The following is a 16,951-nucleotide window of genomic DNA, read 5'->3' on the forward strand; positions in this document are numbered from 1 at the left end:
TTATGACTAGCTGTGCAGTTTCCTCTCACATCTGTAAAATATTACTCCAGTTTTTCTTTGGCGCACACTCCACATTGAATGAATTTGTGGGCACACTATTACATATTCCATTTATTTCTTTTGACTCCTGCTAAAGGTTCTGATGTTCACCATAAAGAGAGATGGTGAGAAGAAAATTTACAGGCTCCTAAAGAATAAGCGTAGGGGTTCTGCCTGACTACTTACTGTTGGGTCTTCTTATAATATCTTCTACAAGCTATATTTTTCTCTGTCATATCACAGAAAATTCTGTTGTCTAGTCATAATAGCTGGAGAAAGAAACCGAGTCTTATCAACCCTTCTGTTTTGAACATAAGAACGGTCATACTGGATCAGATCAATGGTCCATCTAGCCTAGTATCCTGTCTTCTGACAGTGGCCAATCCCATGTGCTTCAGAAGGAATGAAAAGAACAGGTAATCATCAAGTGATCCATTCCGTCACCCATTCCCAGCTTCTGGCAAACAGCAATCCCTGCCTATCCTGGCTAATAGTCATTGATGGATCTATCCTTCATGAACTTACCTAGTTCTTCTTGAAACCTGTTATAGTTATGGCCTTCACAACATCCTCTGGCAAAGAATTCAACAGGTTGACTGTGTGTTGTGTGAAGAAAAACTTCCTTTTGTTCATTTTAAACCTGCCTAATAATTTCATTTGGTGACCCTTAGTTGTTGTGTTATGAGAAGGAATAAATGATACTTCCTTATTTACTTTCTCCACACCAATTATGACTTTATAGATCTCTATCATATCCCCCCTTAGTCATCTCTTTTCCAAGCTGAAAAGTCCCCGTTTTATTAATCTCTCCTCATATGGAAGCTGTTCCATACTCCTAATCATTTTAGTTGCCCTTTTCTGTACCTTTCCCAATTTCGATATATCTTTTTTGAGATGGGGCGACCAGATCTGCACGCAGTATTTAAAATGTGGGGCATACCATGGATTTGTAAAGAGGCAATACAATATTTTCTGTCATATTATCTATCCCTTTCCTAATGATTTCCAACAGTCTGTTAGCTTTTTGACTGCCACTGCACATTGAGTGGATTTTTTCAGAGAACAATCCACTCCAAGATCTCTTTCTTGAATGGTAACAGCTAATTTAGACCCCATCATTTTATATGTATAGTTGGGATTATGTTTTCCAATGTGCATTACTTTGCATTTATCAACATTGAATTTCATCTGCCGTTTGGTTGCCCAGTCACCCAGTTTTGTGCAATCCCTTTGTAACTCTTTGCAGTCTGCTTTGGACTTAACTATCTTGAGTAGTTTTGTATCATCTGCAAATTTTGCCATCTCACTGTTTACCCCTTTTCCCAGATAATTTATGAATGTTAAACAGTACTGGTCCCAGTACAGATCCCTGGGGGAAGCCACTATTTACCTCTCTCCATTCTGAAAACTGACTATTTATTCCTGCCGTTTGTTTCCTGTCTTTTAACAAGTTACTGATTCTCTGTGCGAGAGATTACCATGGCATCATCTGAAAGGAGGGTCCCAATTATGGGATTGTTTCCCTCTGCTCCTGTTTGATGTTTTTCTTCCCTGAGACTTTCATCCTCCAACAGTACAGAAGCTGTCATATCAGGGGTGGGACCATTTTACTGTGACCCGGAAAGTCTCATTGATGTACCTCTCTGTCTCCCTTAGCTCCTCCAGTTCAGGCACCCTGGTCTCCAAAGCCCGTATGTGGTCTCTCAGGGCCAGGAGCTCCTTGCACTGAATGCACACATCCGTCTATAGGGCAGGTAATCCTACATGTTGCATTCAGTGCAATAAGCTGGATAGCCCCCACTCTGTTGCTGGACTTCTGCCTGTATTCCCTTTTTACTCTTGCAGCTCTTTCCTTTATTGTTTGTTTTTTTTATGCGGGAGAGGGAGGGTTATTGTCTTTAGCTTACAGAATGTTAAATAAGTGTATCTACCCCCACATTCCCCCTCTAAACTCCCTTGCAAAATTCCCCTGTTAGCTGCCTCTGGTCACTTAGGAGTGGGCTTTTTAAACCCTGGCTCTCCCTGAGTAGCCCGCCCCCTGGTTAAGGGTTGATGGGTGCTAAAAAGCTTGGAGTTCAAAGCCTAAGAAGCTCTCAGCTTTGCCTAGCAGGCCTCTAGGATCAGCACATGGTCCCCCATACAAACAGATCACATGATATATTGTGGTCAAGCAGCAAGCACAGTACAAACACATGCACCACAGGCTACGAACTCATCCTAAGCATCATGTAGTCGTTCCTGGAGAACTCCCTTGCAAAACTCCCCTGTTAGCTGCCCCTGTTTGCTAGCGCCTTTGGTCGCTTAAGAGTAGCCACTGAGTAGCCCCGCCTCCTGGTTAAGGGTTGATAAGACAAAGCTTGTCCCGAGCTTGGATCTTGAAGACATTTACCCCAATGCTATGTTAGTGTTAACTGAGACAAGCACGTGATCTCTAATACAGTGTATGGTTTTTTTTGTTTTTTTTTTGTAAAGACTCTGTTCTGCAGTAATGATCCCAAAGCATTATAAATAGTGCATCTGACACCAGTGTGGTTGAGCAGCTGTCTGTCTTGTTAAAGATGTATATATATTATAAGGTATTCAGCAGTGATATGTAGCTATGAAACAGACTAGAATCAAGACCATGATTGTGCTATAGTTAAGCTGCGAATGGATGCTGTGGGTGAACACAGAAGCATTTCACTGTGTGTATTTTGACTGGTGTTCTATATTTGCTCTAACTCTTAAACTGAAACAAAACAAAACTCCATCTTTGGTTCTTGTATTCTGAGTGGCCACTCATAAGAGAGGGACTTCCTCCAAGAACACCCACAAAGCTTCTGTGAGACCCCCGTGGTACAGTCTTTATACTCTCTTTTTGTTAACTTTTTTCTTTGACCTTTTCAGATGTAGATACTCCACTGCCTCCATTCTCTCCACAGGAATGTCTGTATGGTTTGAAAAAAAATTAGCACTGATTACTAATAGAATATTGAGCTATCTACCACTAGAGTACAAGTTTGTTAGTGACTATAAGTTGCCATCTGGCGCTTGTTCAGTGACCTATATTAAATGAGTTTGCTCTCTTTAGTTCCTACTTGGAGTCTGTCATGTAATTTTTTTTTTGCTGATCTAAAATCGTTTCTTTAAGTGTTTGTAAACAACTGATTTTAAAAAAAGGTTGAAAGGTTTTGTTATAGGTACGTTTTACCAGACAAATTATACAATGGAACTTGCAGTAGTTTTATAAAATAAAATGAAACAAAATCTATTTTCTTGTACAGCCACAATTGTAAATCTCTGCCATGCTATTTTGTATTGGAACAGTTGTGTTTCTGAAGTTGTTGCAGGTACTACCAGTTTGTGGTTTCTATTATGGAGATATTTATCCAGAAAACAATCAATTTGAAAGTGAAAAACTCAGTATATTTTTGAAACTTTTATTTCTGAAAATATCAGGTGCCAATTTTCAATCTTCAGGATTCCCCTGAACATCAGTTGCTTGGAAGTCTTATCAGTGACAGTGATCACACAGTTAAAATATTGCATAGTAACAGAGTTAATTTAAGAAAATGAAATGATTCCATTTAAAGGAAAACATAACATCATAATGTCTTCTGTGTGGAAGAGAGTGTTTCTCCTTTTCTACTAACCTCACCTGACTGAAGGAATGGTTTTGACTGGCATTTGAGGGAGCGATTCCCATATCTCCTCGATAGTAGATTGCCAGGATACAAGGTCTTGATCCAGGACACATAGGTAAATGAACCACAGACACACTGGATGGATTTAGGGGACAGGCTGCAACTTTATTAACACTGGGGAGGGGTACTGTATGCCCACCCCCGCTCTCACATACTAGGCATGTAAGTGGTTCTAATGTGGAATTAAAGGGCTCCCACCATATCACCAATAATTTGGAGTAGACTTGCCTAGACCAACTTCTAGGACTTAGTTTGTTTCTGAATCCTCTCTGCCTCCCCTTGTGTAAAGGGATGTGGGTGGGCAGAGGTTGCCAGGGGATAAGAGGGGGCTAAGTATGCAAAGGCTGCAGGTTTCTCTTTCTTCTAAGGCCCACCAACTAAATCCCAGGTCTCATTTGCCTTGGGAGCTGGCCCTTTTAGTCTTATCTGCACTGGACACCACCACAAATTGTGACAAACTAAGCAGTTTTACCTTTCCTAATATTAAACTTTAAAGTCTTAATGCTTACAACCTAGCTGTGCCTCCATGAAGCTGAAGAGAAGGTGAAAAAACGCACCAGCACTCTGCCAAGTTTGTCCAAGAGGAAAAATTCTTTCCTGATCCTAAAACATGATAGATCAGACCTGCAGCCTCCTAAAAACACAGCTCCAATAGTACAACTAAGATGAGGGAGGGTGGTGCAGCTAACAGAAGGAAAAGGCTTTTGAAAAGTCAGAATTTGGTTCCCACCCACCCCCAATATTTAATTGGGTAGCCCAGTCACCCACCCAACCAATAGGAAGGTGGCATATGAGGGGCGGCGAGGGACAGGTTATTTGTGTATTTATTGATACTTGCCCTGAGAGCTACTGCAATATACAGTCATTTGGCCACATCTTTGTCTTAAATCCCTGTTAGTGGCATAATATTTATTAAATCTGCCATGAGGTCACACGCATTCTGTGCTTTCTTGTATAGTGTGCATCTGTGTGCATACATTCATCCTCCCACCCCACCCCTTAAGCTGAATAATCTTTTCCTGTAGCACCACGATAGGGTCAGAGTGAAACTTATGAAGAGTTGGACATTTTCTTCTATTTCACATTTTTGTTAATGAACCTTGGAAATTGTTAGTGTGGACTATATTCATGCTTGAAAAAGAAAAGAGGGATACTGAAAAGAAAACAAGATTCAAACACCATGACAGTCTTATAGTTGCCAAACCTACTCTCCCATGGTAGGTGCAAGATAGCTTTACTCTTCCTATAAGTTCTTACCAGACTTTCAAGTATTTATTAATATTTATAAGGGCTGGTTAGATCTTGAAGTGGTGGTGCCTAAAAGGAAATAGAGGTGCAAGTGTTGAAATACAGGGTACATCTTGTTTTATTGGCTGTCTGGCTTGTAGAGCATATGTATTAATATGGAAGAACCAAATATGTTAAGATCCTTCCAAATTCCTTATCTTTAAAAACTCCTAATCAAGTCTCCTCTTGCATTCAGATTCTATTTTGGAGAATGTTGCAGTATTGGTGCTTTTCATGTAATATCACATGGGTATTTTGGTTTAGATTATCTGTTTTGTGGATAAGAATTCACATGATGGGAAACTGACTGTTCATGACACATGGGAACAAAGAATCCCTTAGTTTATGAATATTTAAAATGTCTGAACCAAATATACTTTGTCTTCAGTATCTACATTACAGAAATTAAGCATATAGCAAATTACAGAATCACTCTTATCTGTGGTAATCTGCTCTGCTGTGCCCAGCTATGTTTATGGAAAATTGATAATGCTGTACAACTAGAGGTTTTGTTGCACCTTTGGCTCTGCCATAATATAAAAATACTATCTGAGAAGGATTTGTCTTTGGTAGTGGTGTGAATAACTGCAGAGCTGTCTTCCAGGTGCCGGTTGCTGTATCTCTGTTGCATGAGAATTTTATTTTGTAAAGTTTTTAACATTGTACAATAAACTAACCAAATAAAAAATTGTGAAATATAACAGGGAGAGAGCGATATCTGCATTTAAATCCCGACCCAACACTCTTATTAATCTTGTTAAGGTGGGTCCTTTTCATTAAACAAATATTGAATAGCATAGTGGTGCTTGGACTATATCGACTTTTTAACCTGCAGGTTGGAATATTTACTACCTGACATGAAGTCAGTATGCTGATTTAATTAGTATTTGGGCATTTTAGAAATATCTGAGCTGATCATTTTGGCTATTAGTCTTTTCCTCTTTGTTGCTAATTTTGATTGATGTAACAAATCTCTATATTGTTTTCATAAGCTGTTTTGTTCCACTAAAAATTCACATTAATATGACATTTCATAGCCTAATGCTTCTGAGGCAGTTCCATTTCTTTCATGGATATAAAACTAGCCAGAATTGTTTCATGTTGCAGATAGGTGAATAGATTGTTCCGTAGTATTAATGTAATAACATTGTTGATACATGACTTTCTTAGCTGCTGTCTAGAGAGATTAGCTGCATTCTAATGGTTTAGCTAAAAGATAAAAACATGAAGTATTCTACTGTATTCAGATGTTTACAATATATTTGGGATCGCATTGACCACACACTGAATTTTTGAGCAATGTAGCTTTCATTAACATTATTGTGGGAAGCTATGGTTATTGTGGGAATGGCTTCAAGAATGTAAATGAATTGTGCCTATCATTGTGGATCACTGTTGTTCTTCTGTCTTTGTCCACTCCTTTTGTGATAACAGATTTTAAGGTTTTGCAACATAAATAGATGGTTCCTTGCTCCCTTGTTAGTAAAATCTGGGTCCTTGAATGTGTTTCACCAATCTAGTTATAGAGATGGAGTAGTGAAAGTTCCCAGCTTGCTTAGTCCATTCAACATCAGTCATATTGTTTAATGTTAGTCATATTTGGGGTGAATTATTTTGCGGACAGGAGATTCTGAGCTGACTCAACTTCACTGCAGATAAGGCCACTGCAGTGTACTGACTTAGTAATTATTTCAGGGACAGTTCTGCTCCTTATCTGAGATCAGGATCAAGTACGATATTGCAGACTTTATCTAGTCTAGACTCCCATTCTGCCAAGACAAAGGAACTACCATTCTGCCAAGACAGAGAAACTGTCAATTCTGAAGAGGATAACCTACTGCAAATTGTACTTAATTCCTCTTTTATTTTTAGTTTCGTAATTAGTGATTAGTTTTAAATTTTGGAGAGATTTCTGTATGACACCATGTAGTAAAGAAGGACTGACTTAAAAAAAAAAGGCAGTATTTATTTGCATAAATGATACTTTCTTGTGTGATCAGTCTGATAGATAACTTGTATGGTAATTATATCTTCATACTAAATATGCTTGACTGCTCCTGGCATTTTCGGATATATCCACACATGCATGCACCCTTTACAAACATTACAGGACCTAAACATCTGCATTTGAGAATTGCAGGAACTGATGCTTTTGAAGAAGCGTTGTTGATCATGGCAAGCATTACTTCCTATGAAAGCTATTGTGAAGGTGCATCAGAGGCAGCAAAAAGCCATTCTTAATTCTAAACTGTAATTAAGCCCTAAAAGGATTGGAACTATTCCTTACAAATTTTATTCATACATTGATGTTTTAGTAAATTTAGGAGAACAGATCGTTTTATGGTGTTTATCTATAACTATTTAACTTCAGAAAACCAAATGAGGGCATATGTTACACTATTCCATTAACAATGCTTACAGTCATGATAGTTAATAATAGTATAGAGTTTTAACTTACAAAAGACTGTTCCTCTATGAAAACAGAAAACCTGAAGTGAAGCTCAACCACCTCTGTATATTGTGAATAAGGTATTATAGGACTTTGTCAGGCATAATTTATATCCTGAGAAAACTTCAAATGCAGTGTTATAAGATTTTGCATTTATTAACATAGTATATATTTCTTAAATAAAAATGGTATTAAATACTGTTTACTTCTCACTATAACAGACCAGTCAGTCAATACTTGATTTTATTGTTTATATTACCGAAGTGTCTAGGGACTCTAGTCATGGAATAGGCTGTTGTGCTAGGCAGTGTACAAACATAGAACGCAAAGATGATCTATGCCCCAAAGAGCTTCCAGTCTGAATGTAAGACAAGAAATAAGAGATGGGGACAGACAGACAGATGGGGGAGCACAAGAAAATGCAACAATATTGGTCAGCATGATAGCGCACCAGCATCACTGTTGTCAGGCTTTTTATAGGCATCATGGAGTTTTAAGCTGGAGAATGTTTGTTTGTAAAGGTGTAGAACTAACAATTCGTCATTCATGAATTAAAATTAGAAATTCTAAAATAAGTGTCAGGACCTGGTGAATAATTGAAAAGATAAAATAAAATCAGTTATTTTATTTAAAACTGATTTTTTTTAAAGTTTAAATTAAATAGTATTTTTAAACAAAATTATTTAAAACGAAATTTGAAGTTGACAATCTCTGATAAAGCCTAACTTCATTATAATCTATTAACATTATTTAAGTATAATATTAACAAGCACGCGTTTGATGCTAAGTTAAAGAAAGTCAAACTAATGAACTGATGGAACTCCCTGGCTAAGCACCTGGAATCAGAGTTTACTAAGTGCTTGTTACACCAGCTGTTCAGCAGCAGCCTCTTCTGCAGATTTTCTTCATTTCAGTTTGTTTAGCTAGTTCTGTTCCATGACTGCTATGTTCAAAGTTAACAAACCAAGTGGGAGCTGAAAAGTAGGAGAGCTTGTTTTCCTTTTCTGATCTATGAATAAAAACTAGGTATGAGAATGAGATCTACTAGCTCTAAAATCTTGAAAGACATGACCAGAAATAATCAGTTCAATTCACTAACTACAAATAATTCTTCCTTTGTTTAATAAATCAGTTAGTTTTAAACACAAAACATGTTTTGATAAACTTTCTTCTTATGTATCCAAAATATTGAAGGTAGTTTTCTTTAATTAATAAATCTAAAAAATGCTGTTTTTTCATTTTAATTGAATTTCCATCCAAACAGAGCTTGACACAAATCACAATAAATGAGTCATCTAGTAAAAAGTTAAGCTATTTGATGGCTTAAATAAATGTGTATAGATATAAGTGTATCCTCCTCTCAGGTTCTGGGGTGCAATCCATACCAGAGAGGGGTTGTCACTCCCTGTCCTCTATCCCCGAGTGCCTCAAAATGCTGTTGTTGAAGCTGTCTTGTCTGGATGCGTGCAGCCAGCAGACAAGCATGCAGGTCACACCTTTAGTGTCTGTGCTGTGCATCTCTGGATCAGCAAATCTGACTTCTGCAGCCTGCCTACAGTGCAACAGTTTTCCCCCTTCTTCCTCCTCCCTCCGCCCCATGGGCCGCTTCCTGGTTTCCACCAGCCTTGGTTACTATTTGCAGGGTGATCCCACCACACTCCCAGTCCCAAATTTTCCCCAAACCATGTGCTCTACAATGTCCAGCCCTGTCCTGGACCATTCAGAGAAATAAGGTTTGTTTGCTCCTTTTAAAGAGACAAAACATCACAGCTTATCAACTGGGGTAAATACACCCTCCCCTTTAAACACAGCAATGAGTTGGTTTATTGTAAAAATAAAAAGTTTATTAACAATAGGACATAGGTTAAGTGATGGCAAGCAAAAGAAATAAAAGTGATTATTACAATCAAATAAAAATAAAATGTTTCTAAAAGTAAACAATCTAGCAGGATATAGGCTTTGTTCAAAATAGTTTTTCTCACCAATTATTTTTCTCACACATGGTTGACTTTCCCTAAGTCAGGACCTTCCACAGAACACAAGGTGCTGGCTTCAATTTGCCTAAGCAGGTTTCTCATCTATATTCAGTTCCCAGAAACTTCAACCTTCCCCTGCACCTTAGTTGAAGGAATCCTCTTTCTCAGTTTGCCAAAGCTCTGGCCCCTTGGATCTGTCTAGTGATGGATGCCAAAATGGCTTTCTATCTCTGTTCATATCTCTCAAAGGTCAGTGATCTTGTTTCCAGATGCAGGCTGACTTCATGCTGTTCTTCCCTTTCTGTGGTCTTCCCACACCCCTGCTGATTTGAATGTAAATGGGACTTCCATTGTTTTTGCTCACGCCTTGCTTAATTTCTCTGGAGACGGGTAGATAGCTGCCTTCCCTCCTTTCTGGGTAAATCTGTTTCTCCCTGTATTTGGTCATGGACTGTGAAGCATAATATCAGTGAGTTATCCATAATTCCTTGTATGGTGTTAATACATACATTTCACAATGATGTTAATCACCAGTGTGTATAAACGCTTCACACTTTAGACAATATTGAATAGCTTATCACTTGAGATTTAGACCCCCGGTTTTTGTCTAGCCCAGATAAAGTTTCTCTTCCCTGCTGCCGTGTAGAGACCAAGCTGTCTCCTCCCCCGCTTTATAGCTTTGTTTATCTAATATGTAAATAGACCTTCATTGTCTTTGCCTGATGACCGGCACACCTTCTGGTTAGCAAAAAGAAGCCCAAATTTAGTGTAAAGTCTATATTTAGTTGCAAATCACCATGTTTTAGTGGTTACCAATCAATGAGACTCAACCTTTTTTTAGGAAAATAGCTAAAAAGCATAAATGCAAAACACGCTTAAAGTAAATTATTTAAATCAACGTTTAAATCAAGGTTTCCTGTTTGCTGATTTAAATCTTGATTGAAATCGTTGATTAAATCAGTCCTCACTGCTCCAGGCATGTCTGATTAGCATGACTAGTTCCAGTTGATCCAGACTAACCTATCTTTTATTGAACAGAATTCCCGTTAGCAGTTTGAACATCACATAATGATAGCATCTGTTTAAAGTTTTACTGGTTTTTTTTCCAGGTCTATAAAGGTGAATTTCAGCTTCCTGATTTTCTTAAAGAAATGCCACAGGTACAGTATTAGATTGCTTTCCTTATCTCTGATGAAGTGAGATGGGGCGGGGGATCTTTATTAAGAACCACTTTACAAAGAAAGTATATTGATTTTTTCATTTCAGTGAGATTATATATGGTTAAGTCATAGGTAAAATGTCCTATGAAAAGGTAAGCCTTAGCCTTTTCCCTAACATGACAGAAGTTGGTAGTAATAATGGTCAGATTTGTGAAGCCACATAGTGGTTTGTTTCTCTCTAAAGAATTGCTTAAATGATGTGAGTTTACAAGACATGACATTTGGCTTCTCTTTAGAGAACTTCCTCATCTGATTTAATGAAATATGTGCCATAAACTGAGCATTGTATATAGTTTGTCTAGGCTTATTTGTACTACTGTCTAGAGTAATTTGATTTTTCCCCTTTCTACATGCTGGGGACTTCTTGTACCCTTACCTCACTTCTAATATTTAGTTTCATGCCTCCTTTTTCTATCTTGTTTGCTAGTGGGTGATAGGAAAACCATGTGCCTATCAGCTTTCTAGCAGAGCTTGACCTCTTCATTACTCTTCTCCTGCACAGTTCTAGAGATGCAGCGTCCCCCCACTGAGCCTCTTTGTATCTCTGGTATGGAATGTAGCACACTGCTTCCAACCTAGAGAGGAGTCCAAGACAAAGTGCCAGATCCAAACATTTTTGGAACCTTGAGAACCTTCAGATCTGAACTCTGCCTTTCAAGCCAGATTTCATTCCAAATACCTCCAAATGAAATACTGTGTCTTACTGTTAGCAGATTAAGTTTCTTTACTACCATCTGTTGCCTTGTTCTGAAAGGTTGGAAATCAAATACAGTGCAGATAGTGTGGCTATCTCTAGAGTGTTTTGGCACACTTCAGTAAAGCAATTCAGTCATGGGCAGTAAAGATGTGTTATCTCATCAGTTAGTAAGAACATTCAACTAGATAATATATTTCCCAACTTTAATTATAATTCAAAATTTGGTACATTATTAAGATGTTTTATTCTCATCAGTTAACTAGTTCAGAGGGTTTTGCTGACTTTGTAATGCACAATTAAATTTATTTTGCGGGGGGAAGAATTATTCCCCCCCAAGTATTCAGATATATTTTATTCTATAGTAATGTCATTATTTATTAAGCCCTAATAATAGTGTGGTACTTATACATGGCACAGTCCTGCATCAAAGGTATTAAAGAATAGTTATGACTGCTGACATAGCATCTATTCTAACTAGAGAAGGGATTTTTTTTTCGTTTCAATAACAGACAGTAACAGACATAAGTTGCCAAGAAAGTGGCTGATCAAGGCTCAGTATCATTATAAATCCAACAAAACTTTTCCATCTGTATGGTACTGCATCTCAAACTCTGGGTTCTGTTGCTGATATGTATCATTACTGGTCTTCTGCTAACAACTTCATGACCTTTATTTTAATCACAGAGAAAGCAGACCTTAATTCTCAGAATTCCATTATATTAATATAGTCTTGTGACTACCAACAAGTTTTAAATAACTAAGAAATATAGATATATTTTTCAACTGATTAATCCACACTGAGAAAATGTTGTACAATAAATGTGCATGCTATAAAATTATCAGTCAGATTTTTTCATTGCTTTTAATATGGTGAATCTAATGACAAAAAAGAGAAGACGGCATCTAAATGTGCCTTGTTCTGTTCTGTTAATCTGGCCTTGAAAAATCATCATACAAATTGTCTTGCCCAGGAGCAAAATGTGCTCACTCATCTTTACCAAGAAGATAGTAAATATATTAATGATATTTTACTTGCCTGCTTTATAAAACCAAAAGCAAAGCAAACCCAAGATGAAACAAGAAACTGTCCCTGATGAGTGAGAATGTTACAAGGTTGCATTAAACACAAAAATTTATCATGTTGTTTGTAGGAGTGCATACAAATTATGGGCTCAGTCCTGCAGCCTTTACCTAGGGAAAATTCCCAATGACAGTTTCATGAGTAAAAGCTATAGGATAGGACACATGTAACTGGAAGAGCTTGTCATTATTGTTATCGTAGGGCTTTTTCATGAAAAATTACTTAGAATAATTCAAAGTTAAATTGAAAAAGATCTAAAGTTAATGTAGTTCTGCCCTATAGAACCAGGGAGAGGAATAGCCCTGGAGGCAGAGAGCTCCTGTGTTACACATTTCTTTCTCTGCAGACTGATTCTCTGGATTCATGTTAATTTTCTCCTCCTCTTCTCCTAATTGCACAAAGAACTTCCCCTCCTCTGACACCTGTGGTCTTTTGAACACAATCAAAATGACCTTGTGAGCTTTTTTTAAACACACACACACACACACACACCACCACCTCCTCCTCCTCCTCCTCCTCCCCTTTGGCTATAACCGAGCTGTGGACACTTAGTACTTTGAAAATCAGGAGCTTGGTAACTCTAGTTTATTTAAAACAACGAAACTATATAAACCCCACAAAAACAGGGCTTCCTCCAATCTCTCAAGCCATTGGGCAACTTCATTCTTCTCGTGAAGAACAGCACGCCAGCATCTCTCCTTTCATTCTTTGTTCGGTTTGGCAATTTAAGAATCTTCCTAGCTGGCAGGCCCCATTAGCAGGTTTTGACTAGTTTTGACCCTCTTCATGTGCATTAACATTGCTTACCATTAAAATGGTAATTTTAGAGTACAACTGTAGCCAGGCTTGGGAGAATTTATCGGGGGGAAAAAAGACATTTTGCCTCCATTCAGGTTTCTAAAATTCCTGCAATGAGAGGCAGAGATGACCAGGTTATTAATTTTGTGCCGGCAGCACCAGTATTGCCAACACTTGCTTTTTTTTTTTTTTTTTTTTTTGGGGCGAGTGACAGGATTTCAGAGGGTGCTGGAAGTTGTCTCATGATCACGGGAGACGCTCCAACCCCCTTGCAAAGTTCAGCCCTGAGTCTCTCCCTTCCACTCCTGGTTCTCCTAGGAGTAGAGAGAGGAGGAGGGAACAAGGAGCCCAGCAGCTCAACACAACTCTCTCTCTCTCTCTCCTCCCCTTCCCTCCTGTGCGAAACACAGACGGGGCGGTGCCTCTGCCTCTCCCTCTATTTCCAGCACTAGGAAGGTGAAGAGTGGGGTGAAAATTCCCTGGAGCTGCCCCCACAACCTGGGAAGGAGGGGGGGAGACCCTGCAGCAGCCCCTCTCCCAGGCCTGGGAGTTGGGGCAAAGAACCCCAGGGGAGGTGCGGGAGGGAAGGGGGGCTGAACTGGGGCACGTAGGGTTTGATGGGGTGGGGATGGAGCTGAACTGGGGGGCTGGAAGATGAATTGATGGAGGCTGAGGGGCTGAACTGAATGGGGTGGAGGCTGATGGTGTAGGGGCCTGAACTGAATGAAGGGGGCTGGACTGATAGGGTGGGTGCTGTGGGAGCTGAACTGATGGGAGGGCTGGGGGACAGGATTAATTGCTGGGGTGGGGGCAGGCAGATGTGGGGATGAGAATTCTTGCAGCAGGGGCCAATTCATTTCTTGAGGTTGGCATTACTATAAAAATGGGGCTTACAAGAACCTGTGAGCCATGCAGAACTGCATATTTGGGAAGCACCAGGTAATTCTGTAACTCAAACACTTCATCCTGTCCGCCTTCCCGCACACTGCCATAAGAAAACGTGTATTAATGTCAGTCAGATAAGTGGCGATTTTAAAAAGTTTGAGTGCACGTAGGACACTGGTTCAGCTCAATACGTTTATGAAATCTTATTTCTCTAGAGCAGTATTTCCCAAGCGGTGGGTTGTGGGAAGGGTCTGGATGGGTCACAGACCTGGTGGGGAGGAGGAGGTTGCAAAGTGCACCCGCTGTACACTCACCCTACAGTGGTGGCTCCTGTCTCACATGGCTGGACCCAGCATGATGGGCTGATGGGGTTGCAGCACCACTCAGGTAGGGCTCAGTCATGGAGAAGGGCATTGTGGGACAAGAGCCACTGCTCTGGGGTTAGTGTGTCGCTGGTTCATTCTCCAGCTCTTTCCGCCCAGGCCTCCTTCCGCACTGGGCCAGGATTAAGGTTGTGGTGTCAGGGTGGAGTGAGCTGCTCCAGGCTGTGATTGCCCCCTTGGCAGGGTGAGGAGGATGCTGGTCTGTGATTTTTGGGGCTCCCCATGAATTTGTAGCCTGGAAGGATTGCAGAAATAGACAAAATACAGTTAGTAAAAAGCTTGGGAGCCAGTGCTCTAGAGGGAGTATTTTCACTGTGTAGGGGAGAAAGGGACTGGGAGGTTAAGACATAGTCACTTTTACCTCTCTTACTCAGTTTCTCTTTCTTTAATAAAATACGTGCTTACCTCATAAGGTCGTTTGCTCATGTTTTCAATGTCATGCTCGCAGATAAAAGGACAGGTACATTTTGTAATTAAATATCCAAAAATATAGGAACAAACTATTTTTCTTAAGGATAACGTTTAATTATTCTTGATATGTTAAAACTAGAGATTCAGAAAAATATATAGAAGAACTTATCACGTGAAATTAAACCTTTTGACTTGCTCCATCAGTTCAAATTAAAAATATTTTTTTATTTAAAAAGCAAAATTGGTTTCTTTTGTTCCAGCCAAAGAAGACAGTAGAAAGGAAGTCCCGTGGCAAGATAAAATGAACTTGGACCAGTAAAGTAGACTAGCTATGGTGTCTGTTTCATGTTTTCAGAGCATAAAAATCTTAGCTGTGGGCACCTTGAATCTTTCTGATAAACCCTCTTTGTGTGTGATCTCTAACGTGGGCTTTGCTCTGTTACTGGGTGTTTGCCTGTTCTCACATTTTGAACAGTTAGTGCTCATGCTTTGCAAGCTGTGCTTAGCTAATATAAAGCCATTAAGAGCCTGACATCACTCAGCTAAATGTGCTGTTGCTCACATTATTGTTCAGTTCTCAACTGCTGGCCAAAGTGTGTCTGTGAAGCTAAAAGGTGAAAAATTATTTAAATGTCTGATTTTTAGCAATAGTAGTTCAGCAAACTGATTTGAAGAACTATGCAGTGGATATTTTATAGAACTAAATGATGACAACTACAGAGCTACAATATTACATGTGAAGTTACAATATGTGTTGTTCATGTGCACAGTTGTGTCTAAAGAAACAAAAAGCTAGTAAAAATATCTGTGTTCTTAACTTCCACTATTCAGAAATTCAAGTTATTTTTAAAATACTTCATTGAGCACAGTAAATAGACATGGTGCTTTATAAACCATAAATTGGCATATTACCTGATAGCCTACAATATCAGTTATTTAAAGTATAACATTCAGATTCCTATTTTTAAAAAGTTGACCTTGTGTTAGGTTAGCAGAATGTGCTCCTTAGTTTGCTGCAAATGTCTATTGTGTTCTAAGTGAAGTAGTTAAACAATATTCAAAATGGAACTCTTCTGATTCTTAGTAGTAGAATTGATACAGTTACACTTAAATCTGCTTAATTAAAAATGTAATAGTTTTAGGCTTCTTAAAGAGAAAAAATGTAAACTGAAGTAATAAAAAATCTTTAGAGAGACAAGATGGGTGAAATAATATCACAGGCTCATAGACGTTAAAGCCAGAAGGGACCATCATGATCATCTAGTCTGATGACCTGCACATCACAGGCCACAGAACCTGACTCACCCATTCCTGCAATAGGCCCATAACCACTGGGCTGAGCTCCTAAAGTCCTCAAATCTTGATTTATGGAGTTCAGGTTTCAGAGAATCCATCATTTACTCTAGTTCAAACCAGCCAGTGACCTGTGATCCATGCTGCAGAGGACAGCAAAAACAAAAACCCAGGGTCTCTGCCAATCTGACCTGAGGGAAAATTCCTTCCTGACCACAAATATGCGGATCAGTTAGACTCTGAGCATTTGGGAAGGACCCACCAGCCACACATCTGGGAAAGAATTCTCTGTAATAACTCAGAGCCTTCCCCATCTAGTGTCCCATCTCCAGCCATTAGAGATATTTGCTAACAGCGGATACAGGTGAACTATATGCCATTGTAAGCAACTTTATCATACTATCCCCTCCATAAACTTATCAAGGTCAGTGGAACAGATTGTTGAGCATAAAGAGTTAACACGTTTGTAAGAAACCAGTCAATGAATGAAGTGGGCAATTAACACCTCTGCAGTCATATTACTAAGGAGAGTTAATAGTTTACAGATTATTGTAATTGAGACATAAAACCAGTGTGTCTATTGTGTCCATAATTCTTCGTGTCTAGCGGAATTATGAATTTAGGCTCCTGACTCATCTTTTGAAAGTATTGTGCATGTTTCCTTTGAGGACAAGAACTGAGAAGTCACACATGGAGTGATCGTTTAGTGAAAAGTATTTCCCATGGCTGATAGGGTGTTTTTGTCAATT

General features: G+C 39.0%; 1 protein-coding gene across 5 annotated transcripts in view; it reads left to right on the plus strand.

Annotated features, from left to right (window-relative positions):
• Nucleotides 1-16,951, plus strand: part of TPST1 (tyrosylprotein sulfotransferase 1) — a 227,699-nt gene that overhangs the window by 55,710 nt on the left and 155,038 nt on the right. For 3 of the 5 annotated variants that reach the window (XR_010917981.1, XM_067537962.1, XM_067537963.1), the window contains exon 5: nt 10,544-10,594. Coding sequence is in view for 4 of the 5 variants with exons in the window: in XM_067537962.1 (XP_067394063.1) it covers nt 10,544-10,594 (51 nt within the window). In the remaining variant the exon portion in view is untranslated. Of the gene's footprint in view, nt 1-10,543; nt 10,595-11,156; nt 11,240-15,169; nt 16,633-16,951 lie in introns of those variants that run through there. The other 2 variants (XM_067537961.1, XM_067537965.1) reach the window with 2 other exon arrangements.

Source organism: Emydura macquarii, unplaced genomic scaffold (genome assembly GCF_026122565.2).
Source record: "Emydura macquarii macquarii isolate MOO-44397 ecotype Brisbane River unplaced genomic scaffold, CSIRO-AGI_Emac_v2 contig_450, whole genome shotgun sequence".
Taxonomy (NCBI): Eukaryota; Metazoa; Chordata; order Testudines; family Chelidae; genus Emydura; species Emydura macquarii.